At 32.5% G+C, this 18,423-nt stretch overlaps 1 protein-coding gene across 5 annotated transcripts in view; it reads right to left on the bottom strand.

Annotated features, from left to right (window-relative positions):
- Positions 1 to 18,423, bottom strand: part of Agps (alkylglycerone phosphate synthase) — a 128,859-nt gene that overhangs the window by 60,089 nt on the left and 50,347 nt on the right. For all 5 annotated transcript variants that reach the window (XM_078017638.1, XM_005324643.4, XM_078017641.1 and 2 more), the window contains exon 10: positions 16,255 to 16,363. In XM_078017638.1, coding sequence (XP_077873764.1) covers positions 16,255 to 16,363 — 109 coding nt within the window. The remainder of the gene's footprint in view (positions 1 to 16,254; positions 16,364 to 18,423) is intronic.

Raw genomic sequence — 18,423 nt, 5'->3', positions numbered from 1 at the left:
AATGTAAAACAGATGTCTCATAAAATTCAAAATAAAACCTAAATAAAAAACTTTCTTTTTGTTTTAGCATCTTTATTAAGATATAATGTAGATAATGAAATTCACCTGTTTAAAGTGCAAACTTCAATGGTTTGTAGTATATTCACAGATATGTATAACTATCACTATAATCTAAGTTTAGACTACTTTCATCATCCCCCAAAATAAACCTGTACTTATTAAACAGTCACACCCCATTTCTGCACCCACACCCTAGCCCTAGTCAATCACGAATCTATTTTGTCTAAAATTTGCATATTCTAGACATTTCATATAAGAGGAATCTCACAGTATGTAGTCTTGTGATAGCTTTCCTTCACTTAACTATGTTTTTAAGGTTCACTTGTTATAGCATATATTAGTATTTCATTCCTTTTTACTGCCAAACGTGCCACTATATGGTATGACTCATTTTGTTCAGCTATCAGTGATAGACACATGGGATCCTCCTTTTTGGCTACAATGAATAATGCTGCTATAAATATACATATACATACACAAAGAAAAGACAGAGAGGCATTACTCTGATGCCTCAAATACCTAAAAACAATTTCAAAGAAAATTTCTGATCCTATTTCATATATTACCTGATTGCCAGCTACCTTTTCCCGAAATTAAGTTCCAGAAGTATGCAGCCATGCAGCCAACAGGTAAAACTCACTTCTCTGAATTTCAGAACCGCTGGTACAGTTGTTCTCCCTTGAATAGGTCACACTAATAATTGGGTCCCAATCATCCTTGCTCTGCCTTATAACAGGGCTGATGTCTTGCCAGGAATAGCAAACCTAGATGGCCTACTTTCCCTTATTCACTTGCCCTCAGCACTCAGCTTCTAAAGCAGGGTGTCACTCAGATAGAAGCATGCCACTATCTCTACCCCCATCCCCAGAGCCCTAGTTCAAAGATTTTTACATGGGTCAAGGAATAGTGTAGGGGGCATGAGACAGATAACTCCTAACTAACCTTTTACCAAAGGAAAATTACTTGCAACACAACATGGGGAAGATTAAGCCTATGAATAGTCTCAAAAAGAACGAAGGATGGAGTGAAGTGAAGCATCTGCCTATCGATAGAATGGATACACAGATTCACTGGAAACAGACTAAACTGCAAGCTGTCTAGTTTGCCCTGGGAAAGAGATATTGTGGAGGACCCTTTCTAGACTCAAACAAAAAACAAACTCAAACTATCCCTTCTAAGGAGATTGAATTTACCTAGATTAGTCTGTAGATCATTTTATGCCCCCGAACATTTTTGAAAACATCAGCATAATCAGCTTGCAATCAGTGGCCATTAAAAGCTAAATGTGGTTAAGCAAAAAGGATATCAAAGAAATCCCTGTCATACTGCCATCCCCAGGAACTGTAGCCATACCTAAAGTGCATCACCAGAGGAACAATATCAGAAAGTTAACAGTGCAAAAAAGAAAAGTATGAGGAAAAGGACCTCACTAAAATCATACAGTCAGTCCCTCAGCAAATAAAAACCAATTCTGGGGTGGGAGGACAATATACAGAGTTGTTTCAATATATTACATAAAACATTCAGTTTATAAAAACAAAAAAAAATTTGATGCTTACAACAAAAGAAGAAAGTATAAGCCATATACTAGAAGAAAAAAAGAAACTGGAAACTGCCTGTGAAGTAACTAGATATCATATTTGAAAAAGAATTCAAAATAGTCAGTATAAATGTGTTCAAAAGACTAAGATAAACCATGATTCATGATTCAAAAAAGTAAAAAAAAAAAAAAAAAGATATGCTGATGTTACACCAATACGAATTTTCAAGAGAGAAATCATTCAAAAAAACAAAATGGAAATTCTGGAGTTACTAAGTATAATAACTGAAATGAAAAATTCACTGACAGGGTGCTCAACAACAGATGTGATCTGGCATAACAAAGAACGAACTTGAAAATACATTGATAGAAATTATGCAATACAAAGAACAAATAGAACAACAAATATAAATGAATGGAGCCTCAGAGAAATATGAATAACCATTAACCACACTACTACATGTACAATGGAAGTACTAGAAAGAGACCAGAGACAGATTATTTTTAAAAAAAAACTTCCTAACACTATCATATACGTTAAGGGAATGGAACAAATTCCAAGTAGGATGAACATGAAAATATTCATAAACAGACACATAATAGTAAAAATGCTCAAAGACAAGGCAAAAAGTCTTCAAATAACTTTAAAAGGCACACTAAAAATACCACTAAGGCATTTAAAGTGCCAGATTAAAAAATACTCACTAATGCAAAGGAAAGCAATAATGGAAGAACAGAGAAACAGAAAGACATAAGACCTACTGGGGGGGAATATGGTAGACATCAGTATAACTACAGCAATAACATTAAATGTTAATATACTAAGTATCCAAAAGAAAAAGAGATGGTACAACTAGATTTAAAGAAAAATCAAACTGTCTGTTGCTAGAGGACACACACTTTAAATTCAGAGATACAATTAGATTGAAATATGGGAAAAGATATCATAAAAATAGCAACAACAAGAAAGGTGGAGAGGTCTAGGGTTGTAGCTCAGTGGGAGAGCACTTGCCTAGCATTATGTAAGGCACTGGGTTTGACCCTTGGCACTACATAAAAATAAATCAAATAAAGGTATCCAACTACAACTAAAAATAATTAAAAAGAAAGAAAAGGTGGAGAGGCTAAATACTAATAATGATAAAACAGACTTTAAACAAAAATGTTATTAAAGAAGGATACTGTACAATAATAAACTGCAGAAAGACATACAATTATCACAGGTATGTACCTAAGAACAGGACATAATAATACAGGAAGAGCTAGGTGAAACAGGTAATTTGGAAACTTAGTAGTAGTTGGGAGACATCAATACCCTACCTTCAATAATAGTCTTAACAACTAAGCATAAGAGCAACAAAGAAAGAAAAGATTAATAACACTATAAATCTACAAAACTAGAACCTTTAACTCAACAACAGCAAAACATATATTCATTTAAGGTTCATAAAGAACATTCTCCAGAACAGACCACATACTAGCTAGGCCATAAAACAAATCAAACAAATTTTCAAAACTTAAAATAGTACAAAGTATGTTATGTGACCATAGTAGAATGAAATAAGAACCCAATAAGAAAGAAATCTGGGAAGCTTACAAATATGTCGAAACTAAATACATTCCTAAATAATCAATAGGTAAGAGAACAAATAAATAGGGAAATTAGAAAATAGTTTGATAAGAATGTAAATAAGATACAACATACTAAAACTCATCAAACACAGCTAAAGCAACACCTAAAATAGGAAATATATTATTATAAATAAAGTCTCTTTTTTAAAATACTGAAGATATCAAATCAATAACCTGACCTCCCACCTAGAAAATGAAAAGCAAACTAAACCTAAATAAAGCAAGCAAAAGAAACTAAAACTAGAAGTGATATTAATGAGATCAACAAAATTAACAAACTGTTAGCTGAACAAAAATGAACCAATTACTAGAATCAGGCATGAAATGGGGGACATTACTACCAAATCTACAAAAATAAGAAAGATTATAAAGGAATGCTATGAACCGTAAACACGATGGCAATAAATTACACAATGGAGGTAAAACAGACAAATTCCTAGAAGGGAAACAAACTACTGAAACTGACTCAAGAAAAAGTAGATAATCTAATTCAAATTAGTAATGAATAATCTAAAAATACTCATAAAGAACGCCAAGGCACAGATGGTTTTACTGCTTAATCCTGTCAAGTACTTAAGGAATTAATACCAATTCTTCACAAATTCTTTCAAAAAGTGGAAGAGGTAAGAACACTTCCCAGCTCATTGTATGAGGCCAGTATTATATTATTCCAATGCCATCAGACAAAGACATCACAAGAAAAAAAAATGACAAATCAGTATCTCTTATGAATATGAACACAAAAATCCTAAAAAAATAACACTGTAGACCTGCACAGGACCCAGGCCCAGGATAGGCCTAGATCCATCCCACCACCAGCAGATACCCCCTGGAGCTCAGGCTCTGGCACAGGACCACTTCCTCCAACCAGAAGAACCCTGCCACAGCTCAGGCCCAGTCCAGATCCACCTCTGCTCACCTGCACAGGAACCAGGCCCAGGGTAGGTTTAGATCCATAACACCCTACACACACACACACACACACACCTGGGAGCCCAGGCCTAACCCACTTCCATCCTGGGACACTGCTAACATCGCCATACTCTTCCCCATGCAATAGCCTCTACCTTTCAAAAACAGACAGGGCCTAGAAGCAGCTATGTCTCACGGCAGACATCCCAAAGCCAGTGGAAGGCCCAGCATCTCAGCCCCATCTCTAAAAGACCTTGCATTTACCTTGGGGCACCTCCACTGCTATCTTGAGTTATCTCCCCCATTGCCGCCACCACCTTTATTGCAGTAACATCCATCATGGGACACCTGCAGGGTCTGGAAGCCCAGCATCAAGATTAGGTACAGATAATTTATAAGGATACTACAAGATTATAGGATAGAAACTGTAATATCTCAGATCCACACTGTAAGAAGGGAAGACACATAGACAATATGAAAAAACAAGGGAGGAAAGTGCCCCAAACAAACCAGGATAATAACAGATCCAATGGACAGTGAGGTTGATGAAGTGTCAGAGAAGGAGTTCAGAATGTTCATAATTAAAATGATCTGTGAATTAAAGAATGACTTAAATGAGCAAATAGAGGCAAAAATTGATCAAACAAAGAGATAAGGGAGTAAATACAGGCAGCAAAAGATTATTTCAAGAAAGATATAGAGACTCTGAAAAATAACCAATCAGAAATCCTTGAAATGAAGGAAATAATAAACCAAATAAAAAACTCAAGAGAAAGCATCAGCAACAGGCTAGATCACTTGGAAGACGGAACATCAATTAATGAAGACAAACTACACAATCTGGAAAATAAAGTTGACCACACAGTGAAGATAGTAAGAAACTATGAACAGAACATCCAAGAATTATGGGATAGCATCAAAAGACCAAATCTAAGAATTATTGGGACAGAGGAAGACACAGAGTTTCAAACCAAAGGAATGCACAATCTCTTCCATGAGATAATATCAGAAAATTTCCCAAACATAAACAATGAACTGGAAAATAAGAGGCTTACAGGATAACAAATGTACATAATTACAAGAGATCTACCCCAAGACACATTATAATGAAAATGCCTAGCATACGGAATAAGGATAGAATCTTAAAAGCTGCAAGAGAGAGGAATCAGATCACATATAGGAGGAGAACACTTTGTATCTCAGCAGATTTTTCAACCCAGACACTCAAAGCAAGGAGATCATGGAACAACATATACCAAACTCTGAAAGAAAATGGATGCCAACCAAGAATCTAATATTCAGCAGAATTAAGCTTTAGATTTAAAGACGAAATAAAAACCTTCCATGATAAACAAAAGTTAAGGAATTTATATCTAGAAAGCCTGCACTATAGAACATCCTCGGCAAAATATTCCATAAAGAGGAAATGAAAAACAATGATGAAAATCAGCAGAGGGGGAGATTACACGAAAGGAAAAACTAATCAAAAGAGAAACTAAGTCAAGTTAAATACAAAAAATAAACAAAAAGGGCTGGGAATACAAATCACGTCTCAATAATAACACTGAATGTTAATGGCCTAAACTCACCAATCAAAAGACATAGACTGGCAGATTGGATTTAAAAAAAAAAAAAAAAGACCCAACAATTTGCTGCCTCCAAGAGACTCATCTAACAGGAAAAGACACCCACACACTGGAGGTGAAAGGTTGGGAAAACTCATATCACTCACATGGACTGCAGAAGAAAGCAGGGGTTTCTTAAAAAAAAAAAAAAATATATATATATATATATAGATATATATATATATATATATATAGATATATATATATATATACTTCAAGCTAAATTAATCAAAAGTGATAAAGAAGGACACTACATACTACTCAAGGGAACCATACATCAACAAGACATAACAATTATAAATAAATAAATATATATATATATATATATGCACCAAACAATGGAGCATCTATGTTCAGCAAACAAACTCGAGTTCTCAAGTTCAAGAGTCAAATAGACCACAACACAATAATTCTGGGTAACTTTAACACATCTCTTTCACCACTGGATAGATCTTTCAAACAAAAGCTGAACAAAGAAACTACAGAATTCAATAATACATCAATAACGTAGACTTAACTGACATATATAGACTATTTCATCCTTCAGCAAGTGAATATATATTCTTCTCAGCAGCACATGGAATCTTCTCTAAAACAGACAATATATTATGCCACAAAGCAACTCTTGGCAAATACAAAAAAGTATGCATTCTATCAGATCATAATAAAATGCAATTAGAAAATTAATGATAATATAAAAAATAAAAGCTACTCCAACACCTGGGGACTAAACAATACGCTACTGAATGAACAATAAGTTGCAAAAGACATCAAGGAGGAGATTAAAAAATTCTTAGCGGTAAATGAGAACACTGACATAACATATCAAAATATCTAGGACACTATGAAGGCAGTACTAAAAGGAAAGTTCATTGCATGGAGTTCATTACATAAAAGAAGAAAAAGTCAACAAATAAATGACCTAATATTATATCTCAAAGCCCACGAAAAATAAGAACAAACCAACACCAAAATTAGCAGAAGACAGGAAATAATTCAAGAGCTAAAATCAATGAAATTGAAACAAACAAACAAACAAAAAACAACTGAAAAAACTGACAAAACAAAAAATTGGTCTTTGAATAAATAATTGATAATCCCTTAGCCATGCTCACAAAGAGAAGGAGAGAGAAAACTCAAATTACTAACATCTGTGATGAAAAAGGAAATATCACAACAGACACTAAAGAAATACAGAATATAATTAGAAATTATTTTGAAAATTGTACTCCAATAAAACAGAAAATATCAAAGGCACTGACAAATTTCTAGAGTCCTATGATTCAGTTTGCCCAAAATGAATCAGAATTATATGCACAAGTTAAACAGATCAATTTCTTTTTTTTTTTTTGAGAGAGAGGGGAAGGAGGGAGGGAGGGAGGGGGAGAGGGAGAGGGAGAGAGGGAGAGAGGAGAGAGAGAGAGAGAGAGAGAGAGAGAGAGAGAGAGAGAGAGAGAGAGAGAGAGAGAATTTTAATATTTTATTTTATTTTTAGTTTTCGGCAGACACAACATCTTTGTTTTTATGTGGTGCGGAGGATGGAACCCGGGCCGCATGCATGCCAGGCGAGCGAGCTACCGCTTGAGCCACATCCCCAGCCCTAAACAGATCAATTTCAAGCAATGAAATAGAAGACTCCATCAGAAGCCTACCAACCAAGAAAAAGCCCAGGACCAGATGGATACACAGCTGAGTTCTACAAGACTTTCAAAGAAGAACTAATACCAACACTCCTCAAATTATTTCATGAAACAGAAAAAGAGGGAACACTTCCAAATTCATTATACGAGGCCATTATCACCCTGATTCCAAAACCAGGCACAGACACATCAAAGAAAGAAAACTTCAGACCAATATCTCTAATGAATATAGATGCCAAAATTCTGACAAATCGAATACAAAAACATATCAAAAAGTTGGTGCACCACAATCAAATGGGGCTCATACCAGGGATGCAAGGTTGGTTCAACATATGGATATCAATTAATGTAATTCATCACATCAATAGATTTAAAGAAAAGAATCATATGATCATCTCAACTGGTGTGGAAAAAGCATTTGACAAAATACCGCACCTCTTCATGTTCAAAACACTAGAAAAACTAGGGATAACAGGAACATATCTCAACATTGCAAAAGTTATCTATGCTAAGCCCAAGGCCAACATCATTCTAAATGGAGAAAATGGAAAGAATTCCCTCTAAAAACTGGAACAAGACAGGGATGCCTTCTTTGATCACTTCTATTTAACATAGTTCTTGAAACTCTAGCCATAGCAATTAGACATATGAAAAAAATTAAAGGGATATAGATAGAAAAAGAAGAACTCAAACTATCACTATTTGCTGAAGACATGATTCTATACCCAGAGGATCCAAAAAAAATCTCATCAGGAAACTTCTAATACATAAATTCAGCAAAGCAGCAGAATATAAAATCAACACCCATAAATCAAAGGCATTTCTGTATATCAGTAACAAATCCTCTGAAACAGAAATGAGGAAAACTATCCCATTTACAATAGCCTCAAAAAAAATAAAATAAAATAAAATACTTGAGAATCAACAAAAGAGATGAAAGACCTCTACAATGAAAATTACTGAACACTAAAGAAAAAAAATAAAGAAGACCTTAGAAGATAGAAAGACCTTGTTCTTGAATAGACAGAATTAATATTGTCAAAATGACCATACTACCATACTATATAGATTTAATGCAAATCTGATAAAAATCCCAATGACATTCCTCAGAGAAACAGAAAAAGCAATCATGAAATTCATCTGGAAAAATAAGAGACCCAAAATAGCTTCAGATATATATCTAAGAAAAATGAAAACACTGTGTCCACACAACAATTAGTACAAGGATGTTTATCGTAACATAACTGATAATAGCCAAAAGGTAGAAAGAGCCCAAATGTCCGTTATTGATAAATAGATAAACAAAATGTAGTATATACATGCAATGAAATGTTATTCAGTTATAAAAAGGAATGAAGTACTACTGATATATACTACAACAGCTGAATTTTAAAAACATTATAGTAAGTAAAAGAAGTCACAAAAACACTAACTATACATATATAATTCCAGTTAGGTATAATGTCCAGAAAAAGCAAATCTATAGGGACAAAAAGTAGTTGCTCAGGGCATGGAGGTGTGTGAGTGTGAGCACAGGGTGGGGGTACTGATAGCTAAAAAGGACAGGGTTTCTATCTGGGGTGAACTTTTAGTCTTTTGTCAGAAAGGGGCAAAAGGTTGACAGGTGAGTACTATGCTGTCTTCTCACCCATCAGCACAGAATTATCTATCACAACTATTCTATATTATCAAAACAGTTTTTAAAGTTGCTAATTTCCTTCCAGAATACTGACACTGTCACTAAACTTAGTTTTAAATGTTTTTACTCCTTTCAACATTTTTACAAGTTTCCTAGTAGTCTTGGAATTAACACCTGATGTTCAAAGTCAGTTCTACAAACAAATTTAAAACTTGGTCAGGCATAAATTCCTAAACATATGAATCACCTCATCCACCTACTCTAATCTAACCATAGGCTACAGAAAATCTTTTAAAATGCTTTCTGCAATTCAAGTTTCACCAGATTAAATTCATTTAGGGAAGGTCAATACAAACCCTGACTTTTGACAAGAAACTTTTCGATTTAAAAACTGAACTCCAAGTTCTCATATTTTTGACATATTTTGACATATTTTCTTACTTCTGATTAATAAAGTAATTTGAAAATATTTCTCTGAATCACAACACTATAATCAAAATATGATCCAAAGGAAAAAAATGGAAACTACTTAAACATCAACCAATAGAGGATATATATTACAATAGTGTTGACTCTGGACAAATACACATCTTGAATTTTGTACATACTTCTACATATCTGAATTTTGTAAAATTTTGTAATGTACATGTTATTACTCAAAAAGCTTGTTTCAAGGGGCTGGGATGTGGCTCAAGCGGTAGCGCGCTCGCCTAGCATGCGTGTGGCCCGGGTTCAATCCTCAGCAGCACCACATACCAACAAGGATGTTGTGTCCGCCAAGAACTAAGAAAAAATAAATAAATGTTAAAATTCTCTCTCTCTCTCTCTCTCTGTCCCCCTCTCTCACTCTCTCTTTAAAAAAAAAAAAAAAGCTTGTTTCAAAATACGTATGTATCTCTATACATACATAAAGGTTTTTTGAAATTCTCAAAATTCCTAAGTATTAATTAAAAGAATGCATGCCTCAAATATCTATATATCCATATTGTTTCATAGATATGCACCCTAAAGTAGTAAAGCCCACCATAACACTATGAGATTGTTAAAATCTGGTTTAAAATAAATTATTGTCTTATTCCAAGGTCAAGGAAGTGATCAAGGTGAGTCTATGCAACTTGTCATCTATCAGTTCATTACTCTCTCACTATGAGATCAAAATCCACCCAGGTCCCAAATGTAGTCTGATGGGGACGGCTTCCATTCAGACTTATACTCAAATTAAGCAAATCAAAAATGGATATGTCCAAATTCACTTCATCAAAAGGCCCATTTCTATGGTATTTTTATTTAATTAATTTTTATTAATTCTTTTGTTCTGGGAATATTAGATCAGTAGTGATATATAAAACTACATAGATTATTTATCACTTGATTATACACATCTTATGCCAATATTTTATATATACTTTATATAACTGTTTACAAAATAACTTCATGGAAATGTGACATCACTGAGGCTTACATATTATGTTTATGTTTAAAAATACATGCTTATATTTAAAAAATAGACTGCAATAACTTTCAACATTTTGTTTTATGATTTTCAAATATAATTTTTGTTCTTGAGAAAACATGAATCTTTGATTGCTATTTATTATAAAATGCAAGTATTTGCTTGGAGCAAATTTAAAATCTTTCATAATTTCATAAAATATACTCCAGTAACCTTCTGATTAGGAATAATGGCAGTCATTTGATTCTGAAATTTCCCTCTCATTTTGTTTCCCCTACCCTCTCCCCCCCCCAAAAAAAAATCAACATGGAAAACAAGTCACACAAGGCCTACAACTTCAGTATTACAAAAAACAAAAGAACCCTGAAACCTTCAAATTACCTCTAAGAAATTTGAGGAAAAAAAGAAAAAAACTCCAACAGACCTCCTGCAGCTTTCCAGCTGCTACAAGCTAAAAAGTGAATAAAGGAAGGATTAAAAGATCACAAAACAAAGAGGATAATTGAGGACTTGGAAGAAGCACAGACAAAATTACACCCAGAAAGTAAATGCACGACAAATAATGCCAATAAAAACAACAGACTGTATAAGACCTCAGTAGTCCACAGCCTGACTTACAGAGTGGAATTTGAAAATGTGAAGAACCAAAAATTACAGCCTTGGAGAAATACAAATGACACAAACACACAGAGGGGGGAGAGGGAGAGAGGGAGAGAGAGAGAGAGAGAGAGAGAGAGAGAGAGACAGACAGACAGACAGACAGACTAACTGCTGAGACTCTTTAGATACAAGGCAGTAAAGAAAAAGAATGGGAAAAGACAGCCATCCTTTGCCTCAATAAAACTACCACAAAAAACAAACAGCACAAAAGAGGACAGAACATGGAGAAAAAAACACTACCATACTAGAAACCTATTTAAAGTAACAAACATGAATAGAAAAAAACAGAGCAAAAATATTAAAAAATAAATAAATAAATACTGCAGCTGGGGACAATGGTGCACACCCCAGCAGATCCAGAGGCTTAGGAGGATCACGAGTTCAAAGCCAGCCTCAGCAATTTAGTAAGGCACTAAGCAACCCAGCGAGACTCTGTCTCTAAATAAAATTTAAAAAATAGGGCTGGGGATGTGACTCAGTGGTTGAGTGCCCCTAAGTTCAATTCCCGGTACAAAAAAAAAGAAATACTGCAAAAAAGTCAGAAAATACAAATAATAGTATGCAGAAAAAATCCCATTCCCCAAACCAATCATGATCTTGAGAAGAAGTGCAATACAACATTTCAAAAGGAATTAAATATTGCCAAACAAGCTACTGGGAATACTAAAAACAAACAGAGAATTAGAAACACAAAAATTAAAGACAAATTTAAAAAACCCTAGCAGAAATAAAACAAACCATCAAATTTGGGAAAGAAATACAGCAACAATTTTAAAAAGCACCTAAAAAATGACGGTTAAATTATAAGGTAACTGAATAAGAGATACATTTGAATGAAAACTTACTAAAGGGTATTTTTATAAAGCAGAAAAATAGCCAAAGAATGACACTAGAATAAAGAAATCAGAGAAAAAGTGGGTGAATTGGAAAATAAGCAAAAGAATTCAAACATATGTATAATGGGCGTCCCTAAAGAATAAAAATCAAAATAATAAAACACTTTTTTTTAAATGTGGTGCTGAGTATCGAACCCAGTGCCTCACACATGCTAGGCAAGCGCTCTACCACTAAGCTCCCACAATGTCAGCCCCCCAAAATACCTTTATTTTTTAAATAGAAATTTTTAAAAAAATTTAACATTACAATCCAAAAAAAATTGGCTAGAAATAAAAGACGTGAGTCTATACATTGGAAAAGTCTACTAGATACAACTACAGCAAATAACCCAACCAATCAACTTAAATTTTAAGAGTATAATGACAAAGAAAAAAAAAATCCTGGGCCTCCAGGTAAAAAGAGAAAACAACCTATGAAAAGCAAGAGAAATAGACTGGTATCATTTTTTTAAAACAATAAATAAAATTAATATAATAGGGGAGCTGCATTTTCAAGAAAGTTAGAGAAAGAATGACCCAAAGATGTATCCATTCAAGCCGTCCTTAGTATCAAAGTCACAGAAAACCAGTTTAGGACATTCCAGAACTCAGGGAATGGTAAAAGTGCCTTTCCTGAGAAATACACCCAAGGATGATCTTTATTTAATTAAACATGACTAGTGAATCTTTAAAAAAGGATTGATATAAGCCATTTTTATCTACTTAATTGTAGAGCAAACATTAAAACAAAAGTATTATCAGTAGGTTAAAAACTAAAATTACACTTTGTCTTTCAAATAAAAGAAAGTTAAATTATTAGTAAATCCTATGGTTAGGAAAAGAATGCAAAGCATTTATAATGCTTTGAATATTTATTATAATTTGCATTATACTGATCATGTTAGAGCACCTAAAATAGAAGAAAACTCCTTATTGGAAGAAAACATGAAAAATTTACAACACAAAACAAGACAAACACATTATACTTCAGGTTATTAGGTATATGTGAAATTTAGGATTACCAGGTGCAATGGCACACACCTGTAATGCCAGCAGCTCAGGAGCCTGAGGCAGGAGGATTGCAAGTTCAAAGTCAGCCTCATCAACTTAATGAGGCCCTCAGCAACTTAGCAAGACCCCAACTCAAAAGAAAATAAAAATAAAAAGGGCTGGGATGTGTCTCAGTGGTTAAGTGCCCCTAGGTTCAATCCCAGGTACAAAACAAAAATTCAAGGTTGTCATCAAATAATTTAACTACGGAAAAAAAAAAAAACCACATTTTTAACCTTCAGGAAAGGTTTATGATCACATTTAAGGCATAAGGTTATTATATATGTAGTTCAAAACAGCACATAAAAATACATTTTACAGGGTATAGGTTATAGCTATAACTTATACCAGAACTCAGGAAATGGTCTTTATTTATTTATTGTTTGCTCTACAATTAAGTAGATAAAATGGTTTACAGGGTGTAGGTTATAGCTCAGTGGCAGAGTGTTTATCTACCATGTGTGAGGCACTGGGTTCAATCCTTAGCACCGCATTAAAAACAACAACAAAAAAAAACCCATAAAGGTTGTCCATTAAAATATATATATATATATATATGTATATATATATATATATATATTTTACAACAGAACATGATGTACATAAATTTACTTTCTCAGTCATGTCATCTCCTGGCCTATATAAAAATAATGCTATATTTGCATATAAGCTGAAATAGTGATTAGGAATCATAAATGGTAAAGATCGATGATATCAAAATAATGAACAGCCAGAAAAACAGTAATAAACTTAACATTTGGTCTTATAAATTGCTGAGCACAATCACATTAAATCCTCACAACAAATTTATGAAGAGGGATGCTTTTATTATTTTCATTTTATAACTGAGGACATTTGACACAGATAATTACCTAATTTAAACAAAGTCCCAGAAACACAAGTGATAAAACTAGAATTGAAATCCAAATCTGACAGACTTCATGGCTCATGCTCTTAAATCAGTATGCTATTTTGAATACATATTCATAATAAAATCTCACTTAACTATTTATACCTATTTTCCATAAATCATATTTCTTCACTTACTTTACTGTTTTCTTACCTTAAATCTCTCTCCATTCCCCTTATAACCTGCTGTTTACTCTACCAAGCAATTAAACCTTATGTCCTACTTATACTGAAAAATTGGCAGTTTCATGATGAAGCAGACACGGGGCTTTCTCACTTCTCAGTCTGCTTCTATGTTGTTTTTTAAAGAGTAAATACTGCCCATCTTTCTATATTTGACCTAGAATTATTTTCTGCTAACAACCTTCAACAACCACTTTAGATATGGCTTTTCCGGGGAAGCCTTCAAATACCCATCAACCTGACCTGATCTGTATTTCTCCCGCACTTACTTTAATCATAGAATTTATCACACTGTTGTGTCATAACCTATACTTAAGTGCCCTTAAATGTGCTAGCATAGTACCTAACAAGCAGAATTTTTAAAACACTGAGAAAAAAAATTGAAGAGTTTACTTGAAAAGATAATATATATTTTATAGATTCAATTCCAACTATGTATATATCAATAATAAAATTAAAAATTATGAGTTTTAGGGGAAGAGCAGTGGTATACAGCTACAATACCAGTGACTTGGGAAGCTGAAATAAGAGGATTTCAAGTTCCAGGCCAGCCTGGGCAAATTAGGAAGACACTGTCTATAAAGTAAAAAATAAAACGACTGGAGATGAAGCTCACTGATAAAGCACCCCTAAGTCCATTTCCCAGTATCTGAATGAATGAATGAATGAATAAATATATATATATATATATATATATGAATTTTAATACCCATTTCTTATTTACCTTGCAATCTAATAGCAAAATTTACATTCTTTTAGTTAACTTTTAGATAATGCACTAATGTAAGAATTTCCAGAAAAATATTTGACAACTATATTATTTTAAAGAAACTTAATATTTTATTTTTCTCATTAAAAATGTAGCTGTTTTTTCCTAGAAGATTATGCTGATCAGAAATGGAATAAACTAAGTAAACTGGTGAGAAATCTCAACAAAAGTTTCATTGATTATCATGCAAAACACCTAAGCTATACAGAGTCTATCAAATTTTAGTGATATGGTAAAGATCATATCACTTTATCATAACACCAAGAGCTAGACTTTGTCATTTTTCTCCTCTTTGATGTTACCATCAAAGATTGCAATCTAGCTTCTAACATCTTAATTCATTATAACTACTTGTTCCATTTCTCAATATAGCTTAAAATCTTTTTCTACTTGGACCACCTCTAAAGCAAATGAGTTCCTTTGCCAATTTACACTTTCTTGTTTTAATTTATCAAATTTAGAAATAATTTCTTGTTTTAGATTATTTTGTTTCTCCAAATTCTTATTTTTCTGAATTTTCCAAGCCTCCCCTTCAAAGAACTGAAAATTACGGTCATGTTTAGCTTATCCATACAATTCACTGTGTCTACCTACAGTCTGTGAAACATAAAGAAAAGGTTAATTTTCTTCTAATCTATATAGCAACTACATATTTAGGATGACCTAAAGAACTACATTCTAATCTATCCAACATTAAGTAACCAGCTAAGGATACTACTTGCAAAATTTAATGACCAACAGGTTTAAAAGATATGTGACTCAAAGTACTGGGGGCTGAAATGAAGAAAATTATGTAACATGCATTGATGAATATGTCAAAATGAACCCTATTATTATGTATAATGCACTAATAAAGATGTAAATCAGAATTTAATTTCAGGTCTTCTAAAAATCAAATAGTAAAAAAAAAAAAAAAGATAAAATTATAGAAAAATAAGACAGCAAGATAATGTTTACAGTTCTTTCCCCTGACAACTGTAAAGATATTAAACAGTATAGTACACAATATTAAACTACTTTACATCCTACTTTTCCTAAAATTAATTAAAAATTTTGAAAGAAAAAAATGTAATTTAAAAAAGATGCACTATCTCCAGAAAAAAGCAAAATGAACAAGAAAGTTAAATAAGATGTTCTCATAATAAAAACTTTATGAAATACTAAAATAATAAAACTTTTTAAAAATTACTATTCCTTAAGTATATAAAATGTCTTTCTTTCAAAGATCTGATATCAAATAACATAGATTTTTCACAAAATTGAGTCACCAGTATTTTTTTTCATAATAAATCTGTAGTTATATTTACCTTCAGATCCCATGATGAAGTGATGGATATCAGGGCCTGTTGACATACGAGGTCCTTGACAGCTTTTTTCTATTACACCTCTAGGTGTTACCATTTTCATATGAACCACCTGTTTAATACAATACAGGATGTAAATTCTAGGAATCAGCCATTGAATTAGTGTGTGTATATACATATATACACATTTTACATATTCATATAAAATACTACTTTTAAAATGTGGGGCTGGGGCTGGGATTGTGGCTCAGTTGTAGAATGTTCACCTAGCACGCACGAGGCACTGGATTCGATCCTCAGCACCACATAAATGTAAAATAAAGATATTGTGTCTACCTAAAACTAAAAAATAAATATTAAAAAAAAAAAGAAATGTGGGGCTAAGCAATAGATTGTGATGCCCTTTAGGACTTTAGTATCTTTTAGTAATTCTTAGATTAAAGATAAAATTTGTATATAACCTAAAAGAGAGAAAAATCCTAAAATTATTATATGCCTCTTTATTTAAGCTGGTTTAAATATATTCATCATCTTAAGAATGGAAAAACAAACTTCTTTAATTAAAGATTTAATCCAAGGTTATCCATATGACAAAGAACTAAGGACTCAAACAACAAACAACAGTGAAGATATTACTTTAACAGGCTCATTCTTTCATTAATTTCGTATATATAGTAATATATTATTATATTATATCATATAGTATATGATTATATATACTATATAATATACATTATAATATTGTTATATATTATACACTATATATTGTATGTAACATGCTATATGTACACATAACATACATGTATATGTGTGATAATATTTTTTATATAATTATATATTTTATTTATTTTTTATTTCTCATTAAATTGCCCAGGTTGGCCTCAAACCTGCAATCCTCCTGCCTCAGACTCTCAAACTGCTGGGATCACAGGCATATGCCACTACACCTGGCTATTTAAATGTATTTTATGAAACACTAGTACTCATGTCAGGTACTGTGCTACATGCTTGAAATTCTAAGAAAAATAATATTTTTGCCTTATCCCCACAAAAAAAGAATGAAATATTAATTATGATCATGTCAAATGAAGATGGGGCTGGGCTTATAGATCAGTGGTAGAGCACTTGCCTAGCATGCACCAGGCTCTGGATTAGATCTCAAGTACCACAAAAATAGACAGATTTAAAGAGACAGAACTGAGTTAAAGAGAAAAAGCAAGGGATATATGCAAGTGCACCGTATAGGTAAGAAAGTCAATATTTTGGGCAAGAAGGATCATTCTAAAAATCAGTTTCAATATCTCATTTGGAAAGAGGTAAAAATCCAACACATTTTTAGAATGGATTTTTGACCACTAAACAATGATGATCTATTTACTATTAAAGCAAATGATGAGAGGTCATATAAGCAATTCACAAAATAAGAAATGAGAAGTGCCAGTGAAGACATTTTCAAAGTTTACACTCTAGCAATTAAAAAAAAAAATACATACACACACACAAAACTAAAACACAAAATATAAACAAAAAGGCCTAGTTAACTACAAAGATTCTCATAGTGCTAGTGGGAATATCAATCAGTACAAACATGTTATATGGCAATTTGGCTGGAGGATTCAAAACTTAAAAATGTATAAATTTCTTGATCCAACAATTCAACCTCAGGGAGCCTACTAAAACAAAGGAATATACCCAAGAAACTATATTAGAGGATATTTTTATCAGTTTTCTGTAATTTTAAAATCAAAAATAACTACGGAGACTGTTTAATAAACCATGAATTATCCATAAAGATTATGTGAACCCTTTTTAAATGATTGTGTACACCTCCATTCATCCATGTTAATACACTGATAACAAAAATTAAAGAACAAATCAAACACAGTATGATTCCTTTTATATTAAAAACTAGATATACTCATATGTTTGTGGTATGCCTAGAAAAATAATTGGGAAAATAAATATAAAGATGTTAAAATTGTTAGAAATGACTATGTATTTAATATACAAAGAACATGTAATTTTTTATAATATGTATATATATTATTCTTAAAATAAAAACAAGTTGTTGTCTAATTACATAAATTATCCATATAATAGTTATGATTTTAAAAGAAGGATTTTCTTCTGAAAACTAAATGCTTGCTATTTCACACTTTATTTATTTTTGTG

This window comes from Ictidomys tridecemlineatus, chromosome 7 (genome assembly GCF_052094955.1).
Source record: "Ictidomys tridecemlineatus isolate mIctTri1 chromosome 7, mIctTri1.hap1, whole genome shotgun sequence".
Lineage (NCBI taxonomy): Eukaryota > Metazoa > Chordata > Mammalia > Rodentia > Sciuridae > Ictidomys > Ictidomys tridecemlineatus.
The sequence above is the reverse complement of the archived record's forward strand: the minus strand, read 5'-3'. Positions and strand labels throughout refer to the sequence as shown.